Here is a 16,746-nt window from a genome sequence, read left to right as displayed (position 1 = left end):
ACACTAACAGAAGCAAATTAGTAATCTGCAGTGTCATTTACCTTTACACACATAGCTAAATTGATTTCCTTTCTTTTAAACCGTGCCACCTCTTCAATGGTCTTGACTCTTCAGATGCTGACGACTCCAGATAATTTTGTGCACAATTTTAAAGTTTTCCTGGTGCAAACCCGGGGCATTTCTGGAAGAGATGCATGCCCTACTCCACATACACATTTCTAAGGTTCCAGAATGCAGAAAGGAGAATATCAGTATATCTTATCAAATTTTAAAGATGTGTCCCCTCTGACATCTTTATACATGGTTGTTTTGTTATAGAGCTCAGTCAGGCTTCAGGAAGCCCTTCACAATTCATTTTCCACCATCTCCTGCTCAGCTATGTTATATTATGTGGGAAGGACATACAACTCTGTTCTGCAGACAGTCCATTACTGGGCTCAGCTAATCCACTGCTGATACTTGATGCAGTCAGTTCTGCCTTCATGCCCCTCTAAAGGAAGAACCACAGGTATACTAGAGACAAGGAATAATTTACTTTTATTTACATTTTTTCTGGAAAAAAAAGTTAGAAGAAAGCACCAACTGTATACTAGTTAAAACTTAAAACTATCATGCTCTCTTTATTACCAGCTAACAAATAAATTAATGGCTGAAAAGTATTAACTGAACAAAACTATATTGTATTAAAATAGTTTATTGCAACAGGTTATTGTACTCAAAATCAATACAAAGTTATTAAAATGATTTATACACAAATGAACAACTCTATAATTAATAATTGTGAGTAAACATGAACATAACATGAACCTGCAGATTTTGAGGGCTGCTAAGAAAGCTTTAGAAAACGCTGCAAATAAATAGTGAAGAAAAAATAGCAAAGGAAAAAAGTTGATCAGAGGTTTTAAAATCCACTGATTTCCAGAAGATAAGCCCTCTGTCAAGGTGTGTGAAGACAAATCACTGACTGGAGAGAATCCGGCCTGCTCTCACTTACTTCAGATTCCAGGAAACTTCATGATTAGTTAAACAGTATATTTTCAGAGTTCACACATCCTAGATCTACTTCTCAAGACAGATTTTCCCTCATTTTATGTGTGAAAGGACACCACGCTCCATTACATGTACATATAAAATTATCTATTTGGTTTGGATCTGCTTTCCAGGTTGTAACAGATCAGGGATGAGCCTGACGTAGTCTGTGCACCAGTGAGATACACTTGATGAAGTAGACTGTTGATGAGTTAAAGATACAGTAAGGTGCCAAATGAATCTACTTCATTATGAAATAACTTTGCTTAAGAACATACTTTATTAGGCATTTTGGTTGCGAACTGTCACTCCTGGTATAGGTGACTTCAGTACTTTTTAATGTAGATGACTCCCGCACTAGCTTTTCTCAAAGGAAGACAATCATTTCTCCAGTTGTTGGGGGGTACTAAAAGCTTCGTACACATTAGCAGCAAAGTCTTTTACTTGCTCCATCATCAAAAGGTCCTAGCAAAAACAGTAACAGTACAGTTTGTAAGGCATAAAGACGTCTGCAATTCATTTCTATGAGCAATGAGTCTGTCTTGAAGCTTTGTGTACTTAAGAATGAGAAGAGTGGAAGGAAACTAAACCATAGGAAATACTGCTTAGTTTCTTATTTCTACAAAATCTGCCAAGATTCTTGGCTACGTAGGATATGTATGTTTTATATAAACACGTATACACAAACCATGCGCGTCAGCTTTATGGCAAAGGTTCTCAGTCTCCTGATGGGAATATAAAGCTGTGGGAGGAAGTTACGTTTTATTTTAATGAACTGAAATGTCATGTTTCCTTTAAACAGGACCACAGGCCTCAAACTGCATCAGTATTAAATGAAAAAGGGGAATCTGTATGCAATATAAACCAGACCCCTTAAAAATTTCCTATGACAGTAGTGGAAGTTATTAGAACTTCCATTCATCTTGTCATTTAATTTAGAAAGAACTCTCCTAAATTTATTTTAAATGTATTTTGAAAACTATGTAAGTGTTCTCCTTTAAAATGACAGGACTGAAATGGCAGAAAGCATGTGTTCCTGTCTGCACTTGTTTGTTGAGGTTGCTTCTGCACTACAGGAGCAATGCATCTCACACGCCCACGGACCTCTAACAAGTGTAAAATAAAGTCAGTACTCAAATACTAAGATAGTTTTGCTTGGGTTTCAAAATAGGGTCTTGCTGTCCAATCCAGACTGGCCTTGAATTGGGGATCCTGCTCAGCCCCTGAGCACTAGGGTCAGAGATGTGCAGCACACCTGCTGGTGCTTACATTATCTTTATGTGTACTTGAAAAAATATATAATGTCTTAAGTGCAGAGCCTTTCCATAACTAAAAGTGAAAACACAAGCAGGGAGTGACACATCCTGAAATTCCCGGGACTCTGGAGACTAACAGGAGAATTACATGTTTGAATGCATCCTGAACTACTGACAAAAATAAACAAAAAACCACATTACCATTAAATGGAATCTACCCTACAAAACCCAACAGACAACTAAAGCCAATGGTTAATAATTTGTTGATTTAGTGTGAATATGGAACTATCTTGCTACTAGCACTCATGTTTTTACACATCCAACCTGCTTCTACACCTGAGTGCCTGGTGCTCTTTAAAAATCAACCTGTCCCAACTGATCTGGGGCCATTCCTCTGTGGGAGTGAGTTATCTGACTTGACCGTCACATGAATGATTTTCCTGTTGCTGGTTTTTTTCATTTCCCTGTAGCTCTCCTTAATCCAACAGCACAACTGAACACTTCCTGGGTCAACAAGAACACGCACATAAGGACAGATATGTGCCCTAAATTCAGGGACGTTTTAATCTTGCAATAGATCCTGTGTGGGTTTGAGTTTTCTAATTCCATAGGTATCAAATAAACTTCCCCCTCAACCTCTTGGACTCCTGCAGCCGTTTCTATAAACCCTGAAGAAGCACGGATTCAAAGGACGTTTCTTAGGGCAGCTGGACTGAACATCTGAAGCTGAGCATGTCACAGGAGAACGCGGGCCAGGCTCAAGGCCTGCATCCCTCATTCTCAAAGAGGCTTCAACCTTTTTGAGATGGATCCATTTTTAGTTTGGTGAAGCCCATGGATCCTCATTCAAAATCATGACTACAAATGCTGACAATAAAACTTGAACTTTTTGTTTCGTTTTGATTATTTATCAGTTACACAGGCTTAAATGTATAACCGATTAAAATGTAATGTACAAATTTCTCAGGCCTTAAAGCTGTGGTTGCAGTATTATATATATTCTGTTGTATTTCTCATGAATTTGCCAAAATGGATGCGTCCAGGTTATACCAAAGATGATGGCTTGCACTTCGGTGACATGCCATCAGCCTTCTTTACTGTTTTTTCTACAGTGTGAATGGCCAGCTGTTGGGTGGGAAGAATGACTAAAGGGAACAGAACAGGGCCACCTGGATGTAAAGAATGGCTCCTGACTGGTCAGGGCAGGAAGAAGCTCAGTCCTTAAGTGTGGGCACTCTGCACTGTGCCAAGAGGGTGAAGTCTACACTAAACTGTTTGAGGCCATGGCACTAACAGACTGGCAGGTGCATGCGGGCCTTAGACTCTGCACGGCACGTCACTGCAGCATTTTGCTGCTGAGGCAAACCGTAACACATTCTAAACTTACAATACAGTCCCCAGTTTGTCACTGACTGAGAACAGGACATAGATTCAAAATCATCCTTTTAATAAAATGTTTCCCAAATAAAGTTTGAAGAAAAAAATGGAGCTGTAAGTAGTCCGATGAAAACTTTCCATACCTTGTGATGTTTTCATTAACAGGCTACTGGAGCACTATCAACAACTATTTTATTAGATGAAAACACTTTACTTTGCCACATTTTTTTTCAGTTTCTTTCAAACAGTGAAGAACTGCATTGTTAATGCAAAGCATAATGCTACACAGATTTGACCAACCCTCAAAACATTTGCACCATAGAGCAGTCTAGCTAGAGCTGGGCAGCATGGGAAGGTGTTGCTATGAGTTTACTGTCAAGCACTGCTACTCTTGCAAGAGTGCTATCACTCTGAATATGGTTGCAAGCTTCTGTTTTAAGCAAATTAACACAGCAGGGAATATACTTTTGTGTTGGAAACAACCACAGCATGAACACAGCTTCCTGCTTACCTGTACAAAATGACTAGGTGTTTCACTGCAAACTGAATGGATCTGTCCATTTACTATGGGAATTATCTTAGCTAAAGGCAGGCTGACACTGGACAGACTGAAAAACAAAAACCCACATCATCACAACAGTTATTTTCTGAAATTACATCATATGCATTTAACATTTTAATTATAAAAGTGCACACACATCGAAGAATATTTACATAAATATAACTAATATATTTATGAAAACTAAAATATAATTTCCTCATCTAAAAAAATCACTCTAGTTGACTTCATGGATATTTTCTTCTAGTGACTTTTATACATTTTTATTATTTTTCAACTTAAAACCCTATCAATCATATTTTTGCTATAAGTCCTCTTCATAACATCTTCATCTCTGTTGTTTTCAATGGTTAGATGGCAGTCCATATGAGGTATTACAACGTCACCAGCTTCTTAGAGCTGGCACTGAAGTTCTTGCCCAGGTTTTCTTAGTATTTAAGTGTCTGTCTTAACATGGAGTTTCCATGTATTACATGCAGAAGGTCTGCAGTCTCCACCGTCAGACAGCTCTGGCCTCACTGGTGTGGAACTCCTGCACCATGATGCCTGTCCACAACACACACTGGATCTCTGCTGACTGACAGGCGGAAATATCTTTATTTCTATGACGTCTCAGTCCATTGTCTGACAGTCACCTTTACCATCACTTGACAGGGTTAATGCCATCAAAATAACTGTCTTCCAGTCTCCAGTGGGGGTATCAATAGAATTTTGACTAGATTTGTAGATTAATTTTAGGAGAAGAATTTAACCTCTTTGGTTAATCTTCCTGGGTTTGTGAATATAAAGTTTCCCATCAAAAATGATCTTATATTTTGAAAGTTTATGCTTAACTTAGGAAATTAAGAGTCAACTAACAGTTTATTAGTTGTCTATCTTAAACACAATACAGGAAAATTCAGTGGTGTTCCTAAACTCTGGTCTTCAAGATTGGTCTTTTCTTAGCCTTGTCACATTCATCAGAAAGAGCAAAAGTTCAATGCTGCACATCCCAGATGATCGTCATGCTCTTTCTGAGTTTAATAAAAATCAACCTGTTTAGTCAATAAGTATATTTGCTTTTGATTTCAATTTTTTATTGTATCAAATCTTATTTATAAAAAGATGCAATAAATTTCTTAGTCTATGCCTTTTCAACAACAGTAAAGATGATTTGTGTCCTGCTAGCATATTTTTATTAATAGTTTATTTATTCAGTGTACATATGTTCCTGTGTGTGTGCATGTGTACATGACAGTATACAAGGGAAGGTCAGGGTACAACCCAGCGGAGGCGATTCTTTCTTCACACCGAGTAAGTTACAAGGACTGCACTAGGGTCAGCAGACTTGGCAGCAGGTGCCATTACCCACAGAGACATCCCAAAAGCCTTGTTTTATTAACATTATGTTATAACTGACTGTGGTAGTTTTTCTAACACTTTAACCCTTCTTTCATTCCTAATATTATTCCTAATCAGTAATGATTTTGAAGTATAACTAAAATTCTATATTCTGACATCAGTGAGAAGTTATTGAGCATTCAGCTTTCCTAGACTTTAGAAATGAAATAATTTTTTTTTACTTATCAATTGAAAAAGAGAAAAATCCCAAGTTTCTTTAAGACTTGTCTAAGGTGGGAGCAGGAGAGATGGCTCAGAGGTTAAAAGCACTGGCTATTCTTGCAGAGAACCAGGGTTGATTTCCAGCACCCACATCAGGGAGCGCACAGCCATTTGTAACTCTATTTTCTGGGGTTCCAATGCCCTCGTCTGGCCTCCTCAATGACTGGCACACATATGGCATATACTCTCTTACACACACACACACACACACAAACACTGAACAATTACAAAAACTGCACTACAACCACATCAGCTCTTGATTACCCAGCCTTCTGAAAGCCTGTGGTATTTTCTGCCCTTTCCTGTACAACCAACACTTGTTACACTGAATTGGACCTTCACCTCTCAGCTATATTTTGTGTCTCCCCTTAGTGGCCTTGTGTTCTCTCACTTAGCACATACTGCATGTTTCCCATCCATGCTTTTCTATTTCATATCAATAACCAACTTTATGCTTCAACAGTCTTAGAGACATTTCCATCACATCATCTGTCACTGCTGTTGTATAACACGGTACAGAAGTTCTAGCCTTCACAGCCATTCACGGAACAAGAACTGAAGGTCAGGGAGATAGTTCATGAGGAAAGGTGCCTGCTGCCAACCTAACAACCCACATTTGATTCCCAGGACCCACATGATAGGAAATAATCAGCTCCTGAAAATGGCCCTCTGTCACACACACACACATACGCACACACGCACACACAAATTAATACAATTTTAAAGATTTTTTTTTTGAGATAGGGTCTTACTATGAAGGCCTGGCTGGCCTAGACCTACTGCAGTTCTAGACCCGAGTATTGCAATTCTTTAAACTTGGGAAGTAACTAGCACTCTGCTAAGTACAGGCTACACTGGAAATTCATTAGTTTGAGTATCTTGACTACAAATATTATATAAGAGTAGTCCTCAGATGAATTTATTTAAAGGTGAGATTTAAGTTGTTTAGAGAGTAAACCTTACTACTATGAGCACTCCAAATGTTCACCATTAATAACAAATTATACTTCTCTGAACAATAAAGAAGGATCTCTGAAGAAATGAATGGCTCAGAAGTTAAGAGCACTGCCTGGTCTTCTGAAGGTCCTGAATTCAATTCCCAGCAACCACATGGTGGCTCACAACCATCTGTATTGAGATCTGGTGCCCTCTTCCAGCACAGAGGCAGAACACTGTATATATAATAAATAAATCTTTAAAAAAAGAAAGATCCCTGAGAACGGGGCAAGAAAAATGCCTTGCTAGGCCTAGGCTAAGAATTCCATTAGAAACCCCACATCTACGTTACATGCCAGTTACTGTTTCTTTAAATTTTAGTAGGTGCATTTACAATTAACCAGCACTGATTTAGTAGTCCACTGTTTTCAAGTGTGATGTAAAACCAGAGGCTCTTAAAGAGTGAGGAGCCTGATGTGAAACCAAGTATCCTTGTATCAAAGTGACAGACACAATGAAGCTTTCAACAACACGAGTCCATTATGTAGCAACAGTCAGAATTGACAAATTACAATAATTGAGCCAACTAGGTATTCCCAATTCTATAATGATATAATATATATAAGCATTTTTGAAAATGATTGTTTAAATATAAGCTAAATATGACTATATGGAAACAATTCACCAAACAAGAATCTACAAGAATGCCTGGCTATTACCACAACCAGACCAATGAATTTATATAGGCCAATAATGGCTACATTATCAGCTTTTTATTCTAAACAATTTTTAAAAATGGATTTTGACTAAATAAAAAGGAAGTTTCACAATGTAAATACTATAGTATCAAAGGTGTGGAGATAAAGCATTATTAAATTCAGAAGAAACTTATGTCAATAAAGGAGTCATTGGTTTAGAAGAGTTTAATTTCCTGAAAACTCAGGGTATAGTTTATCATTTAAGATTTCTTTTTATTTGGTATGAAAACTTAAGTATATCTAAGTCATCACATTTCAAGAGCATTTGATCATATTATATTGTTTTATATGCCATCTTACCTATTTATGGAGTTACCATGTTGCAGGTCCTGTTCAGTGGGCCGAAAAAATTCTGCCATGTTGTCTAGAAGTCGACTGAACCCTCTGTTTAAACAGGTATTTAAAACTGTACTAAAATCTGGACTAGATAAAATAAGAAATATTTCTTTTTAAATTCCCAGCGGACAAAGAAAACAAACTCAATAACTATGTGGTTACTCTTCAGAATCAGGAACATTTCCAGTTACAATCTGGTTTTCATAGCATGAAAAACTGTCTAAATTTATCACTTAGTTTTTCAAACTCAGTGTAACAATCAGTTGTATTGTTTTGCCTGACATGATGAGACTATTTGCCAACTGTCACATATTTTTCATATTAATATGTATTTTGTACAATGTTATCTTAAAAATATCAGTTGGCAAGAACACAAATGAAACCATCCACTACAGACATCAGCATGGAGGTCCTCAAATACTAAAGCAGACCGATCCTGTGTTCCAGCTATGAAAGCCACTCCTGAGTTTTTATCCAGTCGGGTCCAAGTCAACACATCAGAGGTACTTTTGCACACTGGTGTTTACTGCAGCATCATTTAAGATGGCTCAGCTATGCAACCAAACCTAGGCATTCATCAACAGGGGAATGAATACAGAAAATGTAAAACACATTGTAATGTTTGGAGGAAAAAGAGGCACCTGTAGGTAATCAAGTTTTAGAAAGACATGTACATCATTTTCTTCATTTGTGGGTCCTATATTTTATGTAGACACATAAATTATGTATTTACATATTACACAAAAGAAGAAGCAAGGCTGTCTAGGGGAACAAATGAAACTATTGGTTGGGGAGACGGGAGATAGAGGAGAGGGCAGAAAGGCATGGGGGATATAATTCAAGTACATGACAAGCTTGCATGAAAATGTAAGCCACATGCAAACTTCCTTCCAGTTTAGACAGGCAATCCCACCTGGATTGGAAGGGAATAGACTACAATTTTAACTTTCACAATATTACACTGCATATTTGATCGGGAACACTGGAGAATGGCCTTACTTGCACTGGAAGTACAAATGCATTTCTATGTACTCTACCTTTCCAACATGTCTCTTGTCTCATTGAGAAGTTTAATAGTGGTGATATCTCTCGGAGAAAGCCCATAGGCCTGTAAAATAAGAGTTCTAGATATCAGTGTTTCAAATACTACCAAATCATGAATGAAGTAATCACATTAAAAATTCAAGGGTTTGGGAAATCTGGATGTCTCTACTTTATCAACAATCAAAACTGCCAAATTAAAAAAAATTATCAAGGTTTATGTAAACATGAAAGTAGTATTTAAAACATAAATTGAGGTACTCTTTATAAAGCTTTATTTATTTATTTGGTTTGTTTTGGATGTTTCCAGCCATCTATAGACAAAGAAAAATAATAGATAGTAAGACTAATAATAGGGCAGACTGGAGAGATAGCTCAGAGGTTAAGAGCACTGACTGTTCTAGAGGTCCCGAGTTCAATTTCCAGCAACCAGGCAATGGCTAGCACTCATGAATTGAGATCTGGCGCCCTCTTCTGGTAGGAATGCATGCAGGCAGAATCTGTATACATAATAAATAAATCTTAAAAAAAAATGACTAATAGGGCTGGGGTACTGGCTTAGTGGATAAGAGTCTTTGCCCTGCAGGCCTGGGTGTGACTCCCTAGTGCATAAGTCTAGCAGTAAGGAGCAGGCGTAAGTGGATCTCAGAACTTGCTGGCCAGCTACCCTAGCCAAAATGTCAAGCTCCAAGACCAGTAAGGGCAGTTAGGTGCAGAGTGACTGCCTACACATGCTTGTACACGGGTGCATTCACCTACACCCCGACAAGGATGCCTTACACACCTACACACACAGATGGAACACAGGTCAACACACACCAAACAAAAGCTCTTTCTTTTCTTGTACTATTGAGAAATTCTATTAGGATGTGTGAGGTTTTTCTCCCCTGTCTTTTCTTCTATCAAAACTATGTGTGTCCCTTTTATCTACAGTTTCTTTCTTTCTTTCTTTTTTTTTTTTTTTGGTTTTTCGAGACAGGGTTTCTCTGTAGCTTTGGAGCCTGTCCTGGAACTCCTTTTGTAGACCAGGCTGGCCTCGAACTCACAGAGATCTGCCTGCCTCTGCCTCCCGAGTGCTGGGATTAAAGGCGTGCGCCACCATCGGCCGGCTAAGATTCCCTTTCTAGATTACAATTTTTCTCTCATTTTCTTCCTCCCTCCCTTCCTTGCATAATTTTGAATCTAGAGCCTCTCAGCACCCAAAAAGATAACCATTAGAGTCCCTAGGGGAAAACTCTTAAACAAAGAAAACTAATTTAAAATAACCAGAAAGCTTTGGGATTTGTACTTTCTTACTGAGCATCTATAACATCTGTCAGCACACCTGCCAGAGTTGGTGTTATAACAGGCCTTGTTTGCTTCTTGCTTGAGAGCTCAGAGATTTCTTCAGGCTGCTGCCCCACAGTCACTGTTCATTTTTTTAAATAAACACTTTATTTTAAATTGTGTGTGTCCATGCTCAGGTGCATGTACGTGCTGGTACTTGAGGAGACCAGAAAAGGGAGACAGATCTGGAGCTGAAGTTCCAAGTGCTTGTGTACTATCCACACATGTTCAGATCTTTTATAATATTGGTAAGTTTTCTTCACTGTGAAGCCATCTCTCTAGCCTCTTATTTTCTTACATCTTTAGATACTAATTTCAATATTTCCCCCTTTTTCTCCTTCTAATTCCTCCCATGTACCCCTTCTGCCTTGTTCTTATTGAAATTCATGACCTCTTTTTTCCTTTGTTACATAACTCTGTGTGTGTGTGTGTGTGTGTATGTGTGAGACACACACCTGTCACAATAAAAAAAAAACAGGCTATGAATTTAAGCAAACTTGAATGTAGCCCTAGTTTCATTAACATTTAATTCTGTAAACTAAAGCAGAGTCTTTCTATCTAGAGACAAAAAGCTCGTCATGATCTTGTCTCCAGTATGATCTTCCTCCAGGTTCTCTTTGCTCCTCTACAAACTCGCTAGCCATACTGACTTGTCTCTTCAATCCCCGAGTGTAATGAACTTGTATTCTCCTTCAGATTCATAGCATACATCATCACAGTGCTTGAAACCTAACTATGATGTGATAAAAATCTGCTAAGTACTCAATATTATAAGTGCTACGATAAATCAGATTTATAGTTTTTCTAACGATAAGGCTTTATTTAAATTGCTGAAATACAAGACTTAGAAATCTATATTTCAAGAGAGAGTAACGGATTTATAAAATATGGAGTAAGAGTCAGAAAACATAGAAATGGCTTATGAATTAAGTACCTGAGCTGCTAATGGCGTTTCTTCATCTGGCATCATGTATTGGCACAGTGAGGACCTGGATACATCTTTATCAGTCCAAGAAGGAGACCTATGCTGCTCCACAAGAATCCTGATTTCTTTTAGTTTTTGCTCCAAGTCCAAAAGGGACAAGGAATGTTTAAGAGAAACACTAGAACAGAGGAAGGAGAGTAAGTAAAAGGAAAAGGCCACAGCACCCTTCACAGCGCTCCTGTCTTAATAAGCTGGCATCTGAAACCTTGCTGCATTTAGTCGGAACTGCTGAACTGGGAAGGACTGGGAAGCCAGCCACCAGGTGAGGGCCATCAATATAGAACCACAGTAAGCTATTGCACAGATCTCACAAGGAAAGTCCTGCCATAATTACAGATCTTATTATTAGTGTAAGGGGGAGGTAGGCAGATTTTTAAATATGTTTTCTTACTCTCATGACTCACCCAATTCACTAGGTCAGTTTTATCTTCTGTCCCCCTTTCCTCTGCACTACTGAGAAAAGAATGTGAGACCTCAGGCATGCATGCAAAGCAAATGCTCTACGTAAGCCCACCCGGGTCCCACTTTTTTCTTGTGTTTAAATTTGAAGACAGAGGCCATTACGTTGTCTAGGCAGCCAGCCCTCAACTCTACCTGCCAGCTAAGCCTGAGCCTGGGATCCTCCTGCTTGGGCCTCCTGAGGACGGGAAGAAGCAACTGCCACCACAACCAGCTCTCCCCCTCAGTTTACTCACCAGAGCCGAGAAGTCAGAAGAGTCAAAGGAGAAACAGCTTACCTTCCTAAAATCCTCTGTACAGCCTGCTTGATGACAGTGACCAGCTCAGTCAGGCCTATTGGAGGGAAAGCAGAGCCATGTTCCCTTAACACCGCCCACAACAGCATAAACATGCACGCTGCCGACTGTGATCTTACCGTCTCCGAGGAGGTGTTGAATACTTGACAAATACTGTTGCTGTACATCCGGGGGAGCAAGAACCGTCTGCATGGAACACAATTAGAGTTAAATGAGCTAAGCCTTTATAGGAAAAGAGTCTTTAATGTGCCAAAAAGTCTGCTCTCCCAAGACAACAGTCAGTCAGGAGATAGAAAAGGCAGGTCTGGTAAACTTACAGTGCCATTTTTGCCAACTGTTGCATTATCCAGGTAAATATATCCACCAATTATGTTTAACTGGACTCGCAAAAGAACGACCAGCATACATGTGCTATATACGGCTACAATACTTCTTGTGAAACCTTCAGAGAGAAAAGGAATCTTTTGACATTGTTACTAAAACACCAACAAAAATATAAAATCATGACCTAAGCCTATGATTACTTTTAAATAGCTGATTTTAGCAAATACATTTGTAAATGGAGCAAGTACAAAAATAGATCAATTTAAAAACTTTATCTCTTTAAGCCTGTTGCCTGTTTAGAATAATTATGTCCTCTCCCTACTCTCCTCCCCAGAGGGCCCCCCCCCACCTTTTTTCTGCAGGACCTTACTAAGTAGACCTGGTTGGCCTTGAACTCAGGGTCCTTTTGTCTCAGACTACTAAGTGCTAGGATTTCAGGCTGTTGTCATTATGCTTGACTAGGTATAATTTCCCAAATGAAGTCCTGCCCAATAAGTACTTATTAGTAAAAGGAATTGCAGGTTAGAAGCTGGGAAAGGAAAGCAAAGAAATTTGCGTATGTGACTCTGGTGGTCTGACTTCCTAGTGTTCACAAGGCCCTGGACCTATCTCGAGCATGGGCACAGGGTTGGGGCAAGGCAAAATCAGACCTGACTAAGCTGTGTCTTCAGAACTCAGATGTCCAAAGAGTTGAGGTAAAGGAGGGCTGAGCACGGAAGACTCCAGCTCTCAGTGTCAGGTAAAGGAAAAGAGGCCCAGCAAAGAACTGGAGGATCAGAGAGGACAGGGAAACAGGAAGACTTCGCCCTCAAGGGAACAACACAGTGTTCAGGACAGAGAAGGGAACATAGGTGTCCACTGTGCCAAGAAGTGTGGTGAGTCCACAGCCCCAGCGGATTGGACAGCAGAGATTACTTCTGATGCCTATGAGGACTGCTCGGGTAGGAGCAAGAGCAGAAATCAGGGCGCTGTATCAAAGAGTGAGTAGGAGTAAAGAAATGGAGAACGAAAATGTAGAAATGGCTGCTCCCAGGGCATGTGAGGAAGGACAACAGTTGAAAGGAAATACAGGAACTTAAGAAGTTGGATTTGTCTTCCAACTAGGTGAAGACGTAGGCATCATCATTCAGTGGACATATTAGCTGAAATGAAGAATCAGGAGAGCGTGCTGGTATGAAGTTTTGATACATACATATAAAAGAGCCTAGGAATGTTCTTTGATTCAAATTTTTATCACTAATGAAATTTTGCATATAATAGCAATGTAAAGTTGGCACTACTTGGGTTAGATAATTTTTTAATACAACGTTAAAAATATAATACCTAACCAGCACACTAATATCACCATCACACAATTAATATAGTTTAGAAACAGACTTTGATCTCTCTGCTTTATGAATATTTATATTTAAACATGACTATATGATGAGGTAGGGAAAGAAGAGTCATGTACATACTATGGCATAAAAAGTTCCTGTTGCAGGGTGGTGGTGGTGCACACCTTTAATCCCAGCACTCAGGAGGCAGAAGCAGGCGGATCTCTGTGAGTTTGAGGACAGCCTGGTCTACAAGAGCTAGTTCCAGGACAGGCACCAAAGCTACAGAGAAGCGCTGTCTCGAAAAAAAAAAAAGTTCCTGTTATAAATATCTTAAGGATGTGCTATTATAAGAAATATGCAGGCTTACTTATTATCTTTAGGTCTTCCCATATTTCTAACTTGTTTGAAGGCCTAAAGAAAAAATCAGAAAATAATAATCAATATAAACAAATATAACTTTCAACTACACAGCTATATTCCCTTTAAATATTAAAACAACATACAAATACTGAAGAAACAAAGCCCATAAGATAGCAAAAGTGCAATTCTTTTAAACAATGCTAACAATCACTTTTACCAGTGTACATTCTTCCAATCCTTTTCCTCTGAGCACATACATGGAAATATACAAACAGTAAAGAAAACCAGGAAGTTTCTTCCCTCTGCTTATGTTACACATAATCAAGTAGATTCTGTGATCATTCAAAGGTAAGTACCACTGTTTTGTTGCTTTGCAGCGTCATTATAAACACATGAATTGACAGGCATATTTGATGTGTAACAAACTGAAGTTATTTCCCTCTTGCTGTTGAAATCACCACTGGAGGGCTATACTTAGGCTGGCTTTTAAGACTTTTGGCACGAGCCCACTACTCTTTACTTTTTAAAAAGATGTCCTGAGTTGTTCTAAGCTTGCTGCAGATCTGAAACTATGCATTTCTTTCAGAGTCCTGGTTTGTCATGGTGGGAAATGTTAGAGACTACATGACTCCTGGGTCAGGTATTATTTCTCACCATTTTCAGGGTGCTCAGCTGGTGCTATGGCTTGGCTTACTGTCCTCTCCAATGACTGTATATGAAAGGCTTGGCAGTCAGGCTACATAACTGGAAAGTAGAAAAACCTTTAAGAGTTGGAGGTTACAGGGAAGTTCTAGGTCATTAAAGACAGGCCTACCAGGGGATATGGAGACCCTGGCACATCGAGTATTATTCTTCTTGCATTTTTGGTCATTAGGTGGCAGCTTGCTGGCCCACAACTGCCATCAGAGACCCAGTGCAGCAGATCTGCCTAATCTGGACTGGAACTCTAAAAATTACAAACCAAAACAGCCCCTTGCAGGAATTTTATTGTAAGTGAAAACTGATGGATAAGCTGTTAGACATGTATATATTTGTTGACAGAGGTTTCCGTCCCACCCGGTCCCACAGTCATTCAGCCCCAAAGAAACACACAGAGGTCTACATTGATCATAAACTGATTGGCCTAATAGCTCAGGCTTTCTTATTAACTAACTTTTATATCATACATTAACCCATTATTCTTGTCTGTGTTAGTCACGTGCCTTGGTATTTTTTATCAGTGAGGCATTCTCATTTTGCTTCCTCTGTGTCTGTGTGAAGACTGCAGAATGAGCCTTTTCTCTTCCCAGAATTCTCCTGTTCTGGTAGTCCTGCCTATACTTCCTGCCTGGCTACTGGCCAATCAGCGTTTTATTAAAATACAAATAACAGATCTTTACAGGGTACAAAACCATTGTTCCACAGACTTCCCCCTCCCCTTTTATTAAAATTCAAAGCAAGAACTCTGAATCCAATCTCATTGTTTAGCTTTTTCCTGACCATTATCAATAACAACTTGCAATCAACATTCCAAACAAAGAAAAATATCCATAATCCATTTTTGGGGGGGAATAATGGGCACAGTTTTCCAGGCTACTTCTTGCTGATTGGGGGCACTGATAATCTTACAGGAATCTAAAAATTTTTTTGCTAATCTCAGCCAGCAGTGTTGAGGTTGTTCTGGATGTAGAACTCAGATATCTGGGCCATCTGCTCCTATTGGAGATTTCTCAGGTGGTCTTCTTGATCAAATCTGATTTTTCTTAGCCTAGAAGGAATCCATAGCCTCTCATTTCCTGTGGCAAAAAAAGCAAAACCTCTTCTCCAAACTAATATACCTTCTGACTTAAATTTTTAAGCCAAGGAATTTTCAAAATATATATGTTGGATTAATCCAGCAGCATTTATAATCAAATGTCTTTTTGCAGCTTTTGCTCCTTCCTCAGCAATCAAACAATTTAAAGATAACACAATAACATATAGTATCCAGACTCTCTGTGTATTTTTCATCTTTATGTGGCTTTATTTTAAACTCTATTTCTTTTACTTTTAATACTTGGCTTTTTGAGACTAGGTTTCTCTGTGTATCTCTAGCTGTCCTGGCACTCACTCTGTAGACCAGGTTGTCCTTGAACTCACAGAGATCTGCCTGCTTCTGCCTCCCAAGTGCTGGGGTTAAAGGTATATGCCACCACATCCAGGTTCGTTCTATCTATCTATCTATCTATCTATCTATCTATCTACATACATACATACATACATACATATTAGGACTTTATCCTTTTTCTTTTCTCTCCCAAGCCTACACATATTTTTAAAACACACTCTAAACCATTTAGAGGCTTTTTCATTTGAATCTATCTTTACCTTATATTTCTCTTTTTTTGACCACATGAGCCTTTAATTTGCTAAGCAATATGGCTAGGATTAAAGCCGTGGCTTTGCTGGCTAGATCAATCACATTCCTTAGCTTTCTGAGAATCTAGCCTCATGGCAGAGGTTCTGGCTGGAGCCATGTTTATTGCCACAACTCTTATGGAGTTTCAAGGTCCCTGATGCCACCAAAATGCATGCTGTTGGCTATTCATATACACTTTTTAAATGGTTTGTGGTAGAGCCACTTAAAAGGGCTGCAAGGTTTCTGCAGCTAAAGTGATGCCTCTCTTTAATGAGATGCATTTGCCTTTAGTAAATAGAGCCCCCCTGAGAAAATGCTGCTACCAAGAAGCCATGCTTAACTCTGTTCTTTTTGTGTTTAGAATTCCTTCCAAAAATCTCTCAGGTTTTAAGAGAATTCAGTTGTC

General features: G+C 38.9%; 1 protein-coding gene across 1 annotated transcript in view; it reads right to left on the bottom strand.

Moving 5' to 3' along the window:
* Positions 1–676: 676 nt before the first annotated feature.
* Pex3 (peroxisomal biogenesis factor 3) overlaps positions 677–16,746 on the bottom strand; it is a 30,993-nt gene continuing 14,923 nt past the window's right edge. Inside the window, exons 4-12 of the mRNA XM_041680364.1 lie at positions 13,971–14,014; positions 12,278–12,402; positions 12,080–12,146; positions 11,943–11,997; positions 11,155–11,323; positions 8,891–8,961; positions 7,818–7,940; positions 4,174–4,270; positions 677–1,494 (exon numbers count right to left, since the gene is read on the bottom strand). Of these exons, the coding sequence (XP_041536298.1) occupies positions 1,411–1,494; positions 4,174–4,270; positions 7,818–7,940; positions 8,891–8,961; positions 11,155–11,323; positions 11,943–11,997; positions 12,080–12,146; positions 12,278–12,402; positions 13,971–14,014 (835 nt within the window). The 3' untranslated portion in view covers positions 677–1,410. The remainder of the gene's footprint in view (positions 1,495–4,173; positions 4,271–7,817; positions 7,941–8,890; positions 8,962–11,154; positions 11,324–11,942; positions 11,998–12,079; positions 12,147–12,277; positions 12,403–13,970; positions 14,015–16,746) is intronic.

This window comes from Microtus oregoni, unplaced genomic scaffold (assembly GCF_018167655.1).
Source record: "Microtus oregoni isolate MIOR12 unplaced genomic scaffold, Mior012 000033F_ref0000390, whole genome shotgun sequence".
In the NCBI taxonomy this organism is placed as follows: Eukaryota; Metazoa; Chordata; class Mammalia; order Rodentia; family Cricetidae; genus Microtus; species Microtus oregoni.
This window is presented reverse-complemented; position numbering and strand designations above follow the sequence as displayed.